The sequence below is a fragment of the Gasterosteus aculeatus genome, chromosome 16 (genome assembly GCF_964276395.1).
Source record: "Gasterosteus aculeatus chromosome 16, fGasAcu3.hap1.1, whole genome shotgun sequence".
NCBI classification, from domain to species: Eukaryota; Metazoa; Chordata; class Actinopteri; order Perciformes; family Gasterosteidae; genus Gasterosteus; species Gasterosteus aculeatus.
The window spans coordinates 16,184,459-16,198,903 of NC_135704.1; the positions used below are offsets into that span (position 1 = coordinate 16,184,459).

Sequence of the window (14,445 nt, forward strand, 5' to 3'; positions counted from 1 at the left end):
TAATAATTCATGCAGTGAGATGATAACAAATAATATTATGACATAAACCGCACTAGATTGTCTCTCAGTCTTCAGTACCTGACCTTGACAAACACACGCACTGGAAAGTGATCTGTGAGAGTCGGTGGGAGGTTTTTTATCAGACTACTTCATCCTCCATGGATCTCATTGAACTCTCCAAAGGATGAACTCTATAAACAACTTGATTCTAGAGGGCTGAAGTCATCAATGTTTTCTATGCTAAACTAAAGTAACTTTTGGGGACACAAGCTGCCGTACCCTGCTATTGGATGTCCTTGTTTGACACAGCTTCAGTCGACATCACCCTGTGTGAGTTCCCTCAATCAAGCTTCATTCTACAAATACTGACAAGCCAACAGTCGACATGAAAAAACTACATCTAATTTTATTCAGAATTCTATTCATTTTTATGATAATTACTTCAGAAAATCTGCACTCGGCGGTGCATTTTTCAGTGAATCCACATGCAAAAGATGGAATTTGGCACACTGAAGAGCAAGCCGGGACGGTGCTGAAGATGGTGTCCCTTACCTTTGACGTTTTGAACAAAATTATGAAATTAATTCGGTTTTAATTCTACAAGCTTTGCCATCTACCAAAGAATGTACACCACAAGCAGTTTCAGCGCTTTCTGCTAGGCGGAATATTTTTTGGCAATCCTCACTCTCGAGCGTCATTTTACGTTCTACCCATTTGGGCGTCTGAGTTGCTATGGCAGCTGTCGGTCATTTCCACGTGGGTTTAGTTGGACCCAATTGGATCAGACGATTGCATCTCTTCTTCAAGGCCATCAGACATCCAGGCGACCTGCAATCGGACTAAGTATCTTTTTCTTTAAACCAAGCTAGTCTGCTAAATTTGTTGTTGATTCTAGTGTCTTAAGTTAATTTCATTGCTGATTTGCTTTAGTTCTTGCCGTTTTACTGCCAGTTCTCTCTGTTTGAGGTTATCTTGGCTCCGGGGTTTACATATTGCATACACGTAGGTGTACCTGTTGTTAGTACCCTAGGCTAGAGTGAGCACCACCCACTGTATTTTTTGGTGCTAAGCACCGGTCAATGGGAGGGGGCAGGGGGGTGTTTATGTTCTCTTCTTTGGTGCCACTGACACTCCTTGTTGATCCCTGTGTTTCTCTTTTGAAAAAGAAATACTTTTTTGTTGCATTTTGTGTATTGGATTTTGTGTGGCTAGCGCCTCACTTTCCTTGACCTGTTGCGCTCCAGGTCGAGCCACCAGGGAGCACACAGCTACTCACAAGGCAGACTTCATCTCCGTCTTCGCTATCTAGCAGTTGCTTGACTTCCTCGCTCTCACCGAGACCTCGATCACACCTGAGAACGCATCCACCCCAGCCGCTCTCTCACTCTCACTGGTAGGGGTGGTGGCACAGGTCTACTCATTTCACCAAAATGGAGCTTTTCTCTTCCACCATCCACCCCACTGTCTTCCGAATTCTATGCTGTAACAGTTACTCACCCGGTGCTATTAACCATTGTTGTCCTTTACCGCCCGCCAGGCTCCTTGGGTCATTTCTTGGAAGAACTGGACATTCTCCTGTCCAACTTCCCTGAAAATGGCCCTCCGCTCATCCTCCTGGGTGACTTCAACATCCAGACAGAGAAGTCATCTGACCTCTTACACCTACTTTCTTCTTTCGCTCTGTCACTCAGTCCCTCTCCTCCTACTCACAAAGCCGGCTTACTCTCTCCCACTCTCGACCCTGCCCCATTGACTGACTCCGTACCTGTTCGTCGCAACATTCGCCCCCTCTCTCCCTCCTCCCTAGCATCCTCTGTTCCATCAGCTCTCCACCGACTCCTTCTCACTCTTGCATCCGAACGCTGCTGCGGAGACTCTCCTCAACTCCTCTCTAGACTCTCTCTGCCCTCTGACGACCCAACTGACTGGCAAATCCCCTCCGGCTCCATGGCTGTCTCAACCGGTGCGTGCCATGAGAGCCACCATGCGAGCATCGGAAAGGAGATGGCGTAAATATAAACGACCTGCTTGAATTTCAATCTCATCTCTCAAGCTCTTTCTACCAATCCAGAATCGAATCTTCATTTTCTAACCCCAAAAATCTCTTTTCGATCTTCTCCAACCTCCTCGAAACCCCTAGTCCTCCTCCCCCCTCCGCCCTTCTTCCGGGTGACTTTGTCAACTACTTTACCAAGAAAATAGCTGACATTCGCTCCTCTTTCTCAAACCCACCTACTTCTTGCATCCCACTGGCTTCACCTCTATCACCCGCACTTTCCTCTTTTACCCCCCTGTCTCCTAACCAAATTCTTACCCTAGTGACCTCTGCCCGTCCGACCACCTGCCCTCTTGACCCCATTCCATCTCATCTTCTACAATCTATCGCACCTGACCTTCTTCCTTTCCTCACCTGCCTCATCAACAATGCTGTTATCTGGCTGTTTTCCCAATTCTCTGAAGGAGGCAAGAGTTAACCCTCTCCTGGCCGGTCTCTCTTCTTACCTTTTTGTCCAAAACTCGTGCGATCTTTAACCAACTCTCCTATCTCCACCATAACAACCTCCTTGACCCCCAACAGTCAGGCTTCAAGGCAGGCCATTCCACAGAGACTGCTCTCCTTGCTGTCTCAGAGCAACTCCACACTGCTAGAGCCGCCTCTCTCTCCTCGGTCCTCATCCTTCTGGACCTCTCTGCTGCATTTGACACAGTCAACCACCAGATCCTTATTTCCTCCCTTCAGGAACTTGGTGTCTCAGGCTCTGCTCTCTCCCTTCTCTCGTCCTACCTCGACGGCCGCACCTACCGGGTAACCTGGAGAGGATCTGTGTCGGAACCTTGTCGCAGGGTTCCGTCCAGAGCCAAAGCATGGGCCTCGGCAGAGTGGGTTCTGCTTTTCCTTCACAGTCTTTAAAGCAGCCCTACACAGGGTTACACAGGGTTTTTGACCCAGTGTCGACCGATCACGAAAAGGCTCAGGAGCTGAGCAGGTTGAGGCAAGGCAGTGGCTCTGTCTGTGACTATGTCATCCATTTCCACAGCTTTGCTGCGGAGAGCGGGTGGATGTTACAGCCCCCTGGCTGCCCCTATTCAAGACCTTCTGGTTCTCTTTGATCTACCCCCAGATTTAGACTGATTGCGCTCGCCATCCGGACGGATAACCGGCTCCGCCAACTCTGACAACAGCGGAGCAACAGATCTGCAACAACAAGATCCCCGCGCACCGGGCTGACCGGCTCCCCACTGTTCTCCGCCTGACCAACGTTGGCTTTCCGCAACGGAAGAAGAGGGAGAGCCCATGCAGCTGGGAAGGCCGGCTAACTACAGAAGAGCGACGGCACAAGAAGGGCGGTGCTTTTGATGCGGGTAATCTCATCGTGGCCTGCTCAGCCAAGAGACCCACAGTGGTAAGACAATTCTCTGCTTCAGGCTCCGCTTCACGAACTCTTACAGTAGTTAAGGTAATGCACTGCACCGCCACAGAGCTTGATGCGCTCTTAGACTCAGGGGCTGATGAGAGATTGTTGGACTGGGGATTAGCAGAGAAACTGGGTATCAAATCTGAACTCTTGGTAAAGCCTATCAAAGCCAAGGCTCTTAACGGAATGGAACTGTTCAGTCACTCACATCTCTGAACCTCTCAAATTACACAAACTGTCATAAAGACATTTATTTTTATTTATTCAAATCACCTTCTCAGGCACTGGTTTAGGGACAGCCATGGCTGTTTCACCACAACCTCCATGTGAACTGGAGAACGGGAGAAATTATAGGGTGGAGAGAGGCCTGTGTTTGACTGCCTTGATGTCTCTACTCCGGGAAAAGATGTTGCAATGTTTAACGTTGCCTCCGCTAAAAACCCCACAGACCTCAGTACCTGGACATGACCACCGTGCCCTCCTGTTATCACCGTCTTCGGGAGGTTTTTAGCAAAACCAAAGCCATGTCTCTTCCTCCACATCCGCCATATGACTGTGCCATATAACTGCTTTTGGGCTCCATCATTCCCAAGGGCCGCCTATACTTTACTCTCTGGCCCGGAGAAGGAAGCCATGCGGGAGTTGTCATGACCCAGATCAACTGAGATGACAAAAACGGGAGAGACACAGTGCAAAGCAGATATAAAAGTATATTAATTAAGTAAAGAGGCAAAACCAAAAGTAAAGCAAATATGAGGTGTGTAAGTCAGTAGTTTCAGTCATGTCAGTGTGGGTGCTTGATCATGCACAACTTCCAGCCAGATCATGAGTGTTGTGAACATAAATGGAACGCAAAGAGACAATTACAACGTGCCTGTAAGTAGTTCATGAGCACATCTGAAGGGTCTGCCACCCCGGACATTGGCGTGGGTCTGCTACCACTGCCCACCGAAGCTTGAGGCCGCCATTACCCCGGGCCAAAGACCTCCTGGCAGTTTATCCAAGTGTCTGAGGGATGTTGGTCGGCCGCCTCTAGCACGGCCGGTTCCCACGCTGAAGGAGGATCCATTGTGGGTCAGTATTAATTGAGATTAGATATGGGGAGAAAAAGCATAAAAGCAAATATTGTCGGAGCCTCCTTTGGAGACCAATGTTCAATTTTTTTTTTTTTAAATGTTTAAAAGTTGGTGGGAAAACAGTGATTGACGGAGCTAATAATCTGAACATGTCAACTCAAGGGACGCCACCTGGCGGCCGACCCGGCTTGCCCAGGAACTGTTCATAAAAGTCATCCAAAATAGACTGGTCAAGGATGAGGTAACGAGAAATCCACTGTCTCTCCTCTGGACCGTAACCCTCCCAGTCCACGAGGTACTGGTAGCCTCGACCACGCCGGCGTACGTCCAAAACCTTATTTACTGTGTACGCCGGGTGGTCATCAATGTCAAGGGTGGGTGGGGGGACTTAATGGACTGGTGGACACTGGTTTGAGGAGAGACATGAAAAGTGAGGTGAATCCGTAGCGACAGGGGGAGTTTGAGTCTTATAGCCGAAGGGTTAATGATCCGGTCAACCTCGAATGGCCCAATATGCCTCGGAGTCAGTTTACGAGACTCAGTCTGGAGGGGCAGATCACGGGATGATAGCCAGACCATCTGTCCCGGCTGGTAGTCCGGGGCCGGTGTGCGGTGCCGATCCGCCACTCGCTGATTGCGGGCCGCAGTGCGGACGAGGCCTGCCTGGGCCTCGCGCCAGACCCGACGAACACGCCGGAGATGTTCCACCATGGATGGCACTGCCAGATCAGTCTCCTGAGAAGGGAACAGAGGAGGCTTGAAACCATTAGCTGCCATGAAAGGGGACATACCTGTGGCGGAGCAGACCAGGGAGTTGTGAGCATATTCAGTCCAGGGGAAGTGTGTGGCCCAGGAAGCAGGATGTCGAGCAGTGACACAACGCAGGGCCGCCCCCAGATCCCGGTTTGCCCGTTCCGTCTGGCCATTGGACTGAGGATGGTAACCCGAAGAAAGGCTGGCTGATGCCCCCAGCGCCTGGCAGAACGCCCTCCACGTTCTGGCGGAAAACTGCGGACCTCTGTCAAAGACTATATCCGTCGGGATGCCATGAAGGCGGAAGACGTGGGTAACCAGCAGGTTGGCGGTCTCCAGTGCGGAAGGTAGCTTGGAAAGGGGGACGAAGTGGGCTGCCTTGGAGAACCGGTCAACCACGGTCAGTATAACTGTGTTGCCTTCCGAGGGGGGTAAGCCAGTGATGAAGTCGACCGCCACATGAGACCACGGGCGGTGAGGGATGGGAAGGGGGTGCAGCAATCCGGCGGGGGCCTGGTGTGAGGCCTTACTCCGGGCGCAGACGGAACAGGCAGCGACGAATCCCCTGGTATCCGTTGTCATGGAAGGCCACCAGAACCGTTGTTGTAGGAGAGCCAGTGTTCTACGTAAACCAGGATGGCAGGCAATCCGGGAGGCGTGTCCCCATTGCAGGACAGGAGACCTCACCACCTCTGGAACAAACCACCTGCCTGGAGGACAACCCTGTGAAACCGGCTGGTCCCTCTGGGCCCCCTGGACCACACCCTCGATCTCCCACCCAGCTGCTCCAACCACACAGGCCGACGGCAGGATGGTGCTTCCAGCGGTGTCCTCAACCGGGGGAGCAAACTGACGTGACAGTGGGTCCGGTTTGATGTTCTTGGATCCTGGATGATAGGTGAGGGTGAATTGAAACCGCCCCAGGAACAAAGCCCATCGGGCCTGGCGTGAGTTGAGCCTCTGAGCCGATCTGAGGTAGGAGAGGTTCTTGTGATCCGACCACACAATGAAAGAGTGAGTGGATCCCTCCAGCCAGTGTCTCCACTCCTGCAGAGTTAGGAGGGCGGGAGAAAAAGGCACAAGGGTGCTGCTGTTGATCAGCCGAGGAGCGCTGTGAAAGTACAGCTCCCACCCCGGAGTCGGAAGCATCCACCTCCACAATAAACCGTAGCGCGGGGTAAGGGTGAATAAGGACAGGTGCAGGAGAAAATAACTATTTCAATTTCGCAAATGAAGCCTCGGCCACAGGGGACCACACAAATGGCACTTTAACAGAAGTCAATTGCGTAAGGGGTGTGGCAACTCTACTATAGTCCCGGATGAACCTGTGGTAGAAATTGGCAAACCTGAGAAACTTCTGTAGTTGCTTCCTTGATGTAGAAGTAGGCCAGTCGGCCACTGCCATACCCTTGGCAGGGTCGGTCTTCATTTGCCCCTTCTCCACAATGAAACTCACAGAAGACACATGAAACTCACACTTCTCCGCCTTAACATATGAACGATTCTCCAGGAGTCTCTTCAGGACTAAACTAACACGTTGCACATGTTCCTGGAGATTGAGAGAGAAAATCAAAATATCGTCTAAATAAACAAATGCAAAACAGTTCAACATGTCCCGTAGCACGTCATTGATCAGGTTTTGGAAAACCGCAGGTGCATTTGTGAGACCAAAGGGCATCCACAAGTATTCGAAATGTCCCAGAGGTGTGTTAAAACCAGTCTTCCACTAGTCTCCTTTCTTGATCCTCACTAGGTGATAAGCGTTTCGGAGGTCCAACTTTGTAAAGATAGAGGCCTCATGACGGGGTCTGAACGCCGAGTCTATAAGCGGGAGGGGGTATCTGTTCTTAACAGTAATGTCATTTAGGCCCCGAAAGTCAATACAAGGGCGCAGCGACTTGTCCTTCTTTTCAACAAAAAAAAAACCCTGCCCCTAGCGGAGAAGACTAAGGTCGAAATAGTCCTGTGGCCAAGGAGTCAGTAATATATGTCTCCATGGCCACTCTTTCCGGCTTAGATAGGTTATACAGCTTACTGGAAGGATAAGGAGCCTCCGGAACTAAATCAATGGAGCAGTCATAATGTCTGTGAGGGGGGGAGAGTGTGAGCGTGGTCCTTATTAAACGCCTCCCGGAGGTGGTGATAAACTGAGGGAACAGAGCTGACGTCCACTGATTTGGGGGGTGGCGGTGTTGAAGACATGGTTGACGGGATGGCAGAATGTAAACAATGAGAATGACCGAATAGACTCCAGTTGAAAATGGAGACGGAGGACCAGTCAATCTGAGGGTTATGCAACTTCAACCAAGGAAGCCCTAGCACTACAGGGGAAGCCGGAGATGGAATTAAAAAAAAATAATAATCTCCCGGTGGTTACCGGATAGCATCAGGTTCACGGGCGCCTTGCGGTGGGTGACCTGAGCGAACAGCCTGCCATCTAAAGCAAAAACCCTCTTAGGGTGAGAAAGCAGCTTGCAGGGGATACCTGCCTGAGAAGCAAAACTAGAGTCAATAAAATTGTCATCGGCCTCTGAGTCCACTAAAATGGACAAGGAACGGGAGGACTGATCCCAAGACACAGTCCCTTTAATTGTCAAACAGGAAGGAGACTAACAAACAGAGGACAGGCTCACCAACGCTCCTCCAGAAATTGGTGAGCCCCCCCTTTGGCAGCAGCGGGCAGTGCATTTGCAGATGTCCATCCTGCCCGCAGCAAAGACAGAGACCATGGCGCCGGCGACGTTGATACTTCCGTGGAGTGAGTCTGGTCCTTCCAAGCTGCATGGAGGGAGCAGACGCGGTCCGGGAAAACCTCCTGTCGGGACAAGGAGGAGGCACAAGCCCCCACTGGGGAGGGCTCACGCTGAGTCACGGGAAGGGGGAGACTAACTTTCCCTAGTCTCTCCCTGCGGCGCTCATGAAGACGAGAATCTAAACGAATAGCTAACAAATTAACTCATCTAGAGAGGATGTCTCATCCCGAGCAGCCAATTCGTCACTCAACTCCTCTCTCAATCCCCGGAGAAAACCCCCCTGCAACGCTCTTTCATCCCACCCGGCCTCAAGCGCTAGAATCCGGAAATTCACCGAATGCTTAGATACGGAGTCTCCTCCCTGTCGTAGCGACAGGAGCCCGCTGCTAGCCTCCTTGCTATGCAGCGGGTGGTCAAACACTTTAAGAAACTCCTGAGAAGGAGGAAAAACAAACCGGAGACTGGCTAAACGAGAGCGCTACAGCCCAAGCCGCATCTTTCTCAGATAGGAAACTCATAACAAACACTACCTGCGATTTGTCGGTAGCGTAAGTGAAGGGCTGTTGTTCAAAAACGAGATTACATTGAAAAAGGAATTCTCTACCGGACCCTGACTGACCCGAAAACCTAGCGGGTGTGGAGATGATGGGTTCCCGGGGTTGAGTGGAGGAAGAGCTCGGCGGAGCCGCAGGAGGTGGTGGGGCAAGGGCCGGGACCGGAGCTGGAGCGGGAGACGAAGCAGTCAGCGTGGAGAGGTGAGTAGACCCTTGGTCCATTCGGCTGCCGATTTGCGCCACTGTGGAGGTAAGCCTGTTGAGCGTCTCCATTACCTCGTTTAAGGCTGCCTCATGCTGCCCCACTCGACTCCCTTAGGATTAAAGTGCCAGTCTGAATTTCTCCACGGCTCTCTGCGGGGTCCATGTGATGGCCAGATTATTCAGGGAACAGACACGTCATACCCAGCATCATTTCTGCCAGTTGAGCGCATTGCTAGAAGATGTGTGGTTAATACATCCTCTGTGCATTTAAGCAAGACCAAAGAAAAGGTCACTGTAGTCCTGCCACTATGCACTGTAGTTGAGCTCTAGGAGACTGTGATCTCAAATTGCCGTAAACCTAAAATTCCACGACAATTTACAGTGCCGCATACTGCCGAAAATCCCACTTTTCATGCAGTGTACTTCAAGCTGAACTCTGCAGCAGCTATTTGTTATAAGCGTGTATTCATTTCTTCTTAATCTCATAACATATTTATTACAACTCCAACAGCGTTTAGCGTCAGAGTTCTGCAGTCGGGGTGGTGGTACCCCTCTTCAAAAAGGGGGACCAGGGAGTGTGTGCCAATTACAGAGTCACACTACTCAGCCTCCCGGGTAAAGTCTACTCCAAGGTGCTGGAAAGGAGGGTTTGCTTGATAGTCGAACCAAGGATTGAAGAGGAACAATGCGGTTTTCGTCCTGGTCGTGGAACGACGGACCAGCTCTTTACTCTTTCCAGGATCATGGAGGGGGTTTGGGAGTATGCTCATCCAGTCTACATGTGTTTTGTGGACTTGGAGATGGCGTATTACCGGGTCCCCGAGTGAAAAATGTGGGAGGTGCTGCGGGAGTACGGGGTGAGGGGGTCCTTGCTTGGGGCCATCCAATATTTCTGGTATTTTTCAAGTACCAGGGGAAAAAGGCAGGCAGGAACTCGGAATATCCAGGACGATAGACAATGACGCGACAAGTGACACAAGAGACACACTGCTTAAATACACTAGGGAGGTGCAGGTGATTCGACACAGGTGGAAACGATCAGACAATCACAGACCATGACAGAACAAGGCAGGAAGTGAAGTTACCCAGGGAGACAAGAAGCAGAAAACTACAAAATAAGACATGAAATAAAACCACACCGTGACACCTTCCAACTTTTCATCTTTTCATCCCCTTTGTTTCGTTAATCTAAAGCTAGCATGTCAGCTTGATATGACATTAGCTAACGGTCTAGTTCAGTTAACGCAGTCACTTTTTAAACTCAAATTGGAATGAAGTAAATCACGTAGTTTGACTTAGACAACAACGTGATTTTGTGGTCATAAGAGGCCCAGATATTGATAAGATAATGTGGTCCGTTTCAGAATGAAAGAGTTGAAGGGAGAGGATGCAATATATGTAGCGCAGCTCGATGCAGGGCTGAGATGCAAGTGGAGCTGGGCCTGGCTGAAGGTGGAGGTCAAAACAGACGTTAGAGGAGTGCAGTACAGCTTCCCATGGTCCCAGTATTTTATCAAAATTGATAAAGCATGGTATACGAAATGCAGCCTGTGCTCCAAGGAGATCAACTACAGTAAGAAGGGCTCACATGCCCTCTCATCACACTGCCAGACAGAAGTGCACCGGCAAAAGGTTTTAACTAATAATGACCACAGCCAGTGTACTTCCAGTCCCTTGCTGTGTTCAAAAATGAAGAAACGCCGGACGACAGAGGGCTTCGCTGATGGAAACATTAAAATCAAATGTATTTAATAAAGGAGATGGTGTTGTGGTAAAAAGAACATCTCAGCTGAGGAGCCGCTGGTCTTTGCAACCAATAGGCCCCAGGTCAGTCCTTTTGACCCATCCCAAGTGCCCATCTGTTGCCTCCACCAGCGAACTTGAGAACAATGGTTGCTTACAGGTATTTATACCAATGCTTAAAGGTGTGAAATTTAGTGTCCACACCTGGTTGTCTGGTGAGTTCAATGTAACTCTGATTTCGAATGGCCCTTAGTCAATATCAGTTGTTGTGCAAGTATTACATGCATGCATTCCAGTTGATTACATTACATTAAATACAATCATAACTGTACATTGGTATTATTCTACAGTATTACAGTTGCAGAATTACAGTGGTTTTACAATATTGTCATTACTTTATTGATTACACAGTTTCAGAATCATGGCTGTATTCTGGTGTACACTATATGCATTTTATTAATTTTATGATCTGTGCTGTCAGCTTATTTCTAATATCCTACAATCCATCCCTTTATACCAATTTTGGTGTAAAAACTCAACAGGGGTTCATCAAATTCCTCAGTTTTGTCAAATGTGTCGTCTCTGTTTCTGAATAGGGGCATAATTTATTTAAGCATAATCTGACACAATATGATACGCTTGATCTTACACATTCCAATCATAAGATGTGCATCTGGACACACCTTGTTAACTTATACCTGGCACAGAACAAAAACTCCCTCAAAAAGCCTTTTGGGAATAAAACGAGTACATTGTACGTTGGTATTATTCTATTACAGTTGCAGAATTACAGTGGTTTTACAATATTGTCATTACTTTATTGATTACACAGTTTCAGAATCATGGCGGTATTCTGGTGTACACTATATGCATTTTATTAATTTTTTGAACCGTGCTGTCAGTTTATTTCTAATATCCTACACCCTACAGTCCCTACAGTCACAAGAACAGTTGCTCCCAAGGGCCCTGAAGGAATGAGAGAGAGAGTTAAAGGGGCCTGTCCCTTCATTTCAACGGATTGCAAATGTAAAGGTGTGTACTAGATTGGAAGCTTGCAGTTAAATCACAGCTGTTATTTCACTCTTGATAAACTACTTTGGCCAGATTAGATTATCATTTTAATTTCACTGGATTGAATGCATATTAATTGTGAATAGAAGATAGGTCACATTTCTAACAGCTGCACAGTAATAGTGGAAGCCCATTAATATGTTTTACCAATGAAAACAAATCACTTTTTTTTTGTATAGGCGATGGTTCTCGCTACTCTAGCGGAACATTCCCTGCCATTTACCTTTGCCCCTGTGATGGTGAAGCTGGCTCAGGCGCTAGCTTCAGACAAGATAGCGCTGAGTGGAGTAAAGCTTTCACGCAAGACTGCAAGAAAAAGGCACATGGCTAAGCAGCGCAAACGAGTACTTGAAGGACTTGTTCAGGCCAATAAAAAGAAGTTGGTTCATGAATAACTTCAACTTTATTGGGTGTATATATTGTGTGTATATAGTACAAATGTATATTGGTTATTATTTTTTAAACCTAATTGTTCTTAAAATGTTCGTTATTGTTATTAGGGCCTGAGCACTGACATAGTCTCTTTGTATAATGTGTGATACTGGGTAAATTAAAATAAGTAGTGGTGTCACCTTTTTCACCCCTCATTGTTTTTGCAGCTATGATATATATGTATATATATATATATATATAAAAATATACCAGATAAGGTACACAATGGACAAACGATGATTAAAAAAACTATATGCTGTAAATATAATCACTAAATGAAGATATCTGTATTTGTCACGAGTCCATCAATAATTATATGTATTCATTGTACAATAATGTCAAAAATAAAAGGTACAGAAATTTTTTGGATCATGTAGTAACTAGAACATTTTTTTTACATTCAGCCTCTACTGGACTTATTCATTCGCAGATACCTCACCCTGAAATGCACTGACAGAGAGACAGTCTAATACTCCGGATTAAGTGTCAGATCACAACATTGCCGCACATGTTATATTTCGACACTTCTTTTTATTTCGGTTTTGTGCTGTGTTTCCCTCCAAGGGTTTATCTCATGCTTATTTTAAAGCTATTATACACTTCAAAAATAAACTTGAAGACAAAAGTAATGTAACTATAATCAAACTGACAAAAGAATCCTAACACTGTGGTTATCTGTTCAACTTGATCATTGCAGGTAGGACAACCACAGTATATTGCTCAGTGAAGATCATGGCATTAGGAAATGAAAAATTATCTGTTCATGATTGTTTTAGAAAAAAGTCTTTAAAAGTATCTGTATTAGGAAAAGAAAACAATGACAGTCATCAGTGTGAAGACACTACACCATTCAGCAGAAGAGCCTTTTAAGGTTATCATAAATCCTCGTAATTGTTAGTCCATAAATGATTGGATTAAAAAGGGGGTGATATATTACAGCTTGTAAAGTCATTATTAAACGTACAATTTTGGGCGAATTGAGTTCCAGTCGAAGAAGAAGTACATCATATGCAGTTAAACAGGAAAAGTTGATTAGAACCAGCAGATGGGGTAAACAGGTCTGTGCAGCTCTTCTCCTGACTCCTCTACATCGATACAATACTACAAGTATCCTGCTGTATGTGAAGAGTATGAAGAGAACAGGGAGAATTAAAACAGTAACCAAATTAACCAAGCCATATATATTCAGTATTCTTGATCTAACACAGTGAAGTGTTTGAACTGTGCTGTTGCAAAGTATTCCTTTCAAATTAAATGTACAGATTTCTTTTTTAGCAATTAGTAATAGTCCTACTGACAACAAACAAACAGGCAGAACCCAAGCCGAAATAAGAAAGATGTTAACAGTTTTTTTTTGCATGATGGTTGTATATTTCAGAGGGTTACATATGGACACATATCTGTCATAGGCCATGATGGACAAGAGCAAGATATCTGAAGCAGCTAACCAGTAATATGAAAACCACTGGAAGAGACATGCTGGATAAGATATGATCTGTTTTTCTGATAAGAAGTCAATCAAAAGCTTTGGGTAGATAACAGTGCTGAAAAGAACAGAGTTGATTAACAAAGCTGCAATGAAAATGTACATTGGCTCATGCAGGTTTTTGTGAATCATTATGATGCACACAATTATGACATTACAGCTAATTATTAAAATATACATCGTAAACATGATCACAAAATAAAGATATCTATATTTTTGCACTTCCACATGCCCACCAAAAGTTATATATGTCACATTTGATCTATAATCCATTGATAATGTATGCAGTGAGATGATAACAAACAATCTTAATATGACGTAAACAGCACTAGATTGTCTCTCAGTCTTTAGTACCTGACCTTGATATGCTCTGGTGTGATCCAGCAAACACGCGGACTGAAAAGTGATCTGTGAGAGTCGGTGGGAGGTTTATTACTACTTCATCCTCCATGGATCTCATTGAACTCTCCAATGGATGAACTTTGTAAACAACTTGATTCTAGATGCCTGATGCCATAGATATTTTGTTCAACCAAGTAAAGAAACATTTAATCACACGATTCAAGTTACTCCATATATCTTGTAAAAGTAGCACCCTGGTAAAAACACATGCCAAGAACGTGTTTTTCCATGTCTTTCATCTTGAATTTTGCTTTGAGCGTCGATGCTGTTTGTTTTTTGTTGTTTTTGTTATTTCTGTATTCGGGTGGGATTCCCAGAGATCTTTCTCTAGAGATGAGCTCATGAACATCTGAGGAACTTCCAACTTCTCTTCTTTCTTCGGAGGAATTACTGGACATTCTAGTCAAAGGTGCGCTCACCTTTACTCACGCGGTGAGACGCCGTAGGACAGGAAAACAGGCTTCCTCAATTAGGCTTCATTCAACAGTAATTAACGAGCCAACAGTTGACATAAAAATACAGCAACCGCAGAAATTTGCCTTTTTTCAGGGGGGT

The 14,445-nt window shown here is 46.5% G+C and overlaps 1 protein-coding gene across 1 annotated transcript; it reads right to left on the reverse strand.

The window, feature by feature from the left end:
* Positions 1-12,852: 12,852 nt before the first annotated feature.
* Positions 12,853-13,761, reverse strand: LOC120834044 (olfactory receptor 11A1-like). The gene has a single exon (XM_040201783.2). It carries the CDS (start codon positions 13,759-13,761, stop codon positions 12,853-12,855), a length of 909 nt encoding a protein of 302 aa, XP_040057717.2.
* Positions 13,762-14,445: the final 684 nt, after the last annotated feature.

What these genes read in the sequence shown, in the direction of transcription:
- LOC120834044 (XM_040201783.2), bottom strand. Translation starts at nt 13,761, where the DNA reads ATGGATTATAGATCAAATGTGACATATATAACTTTTGGTGGGCATGTG.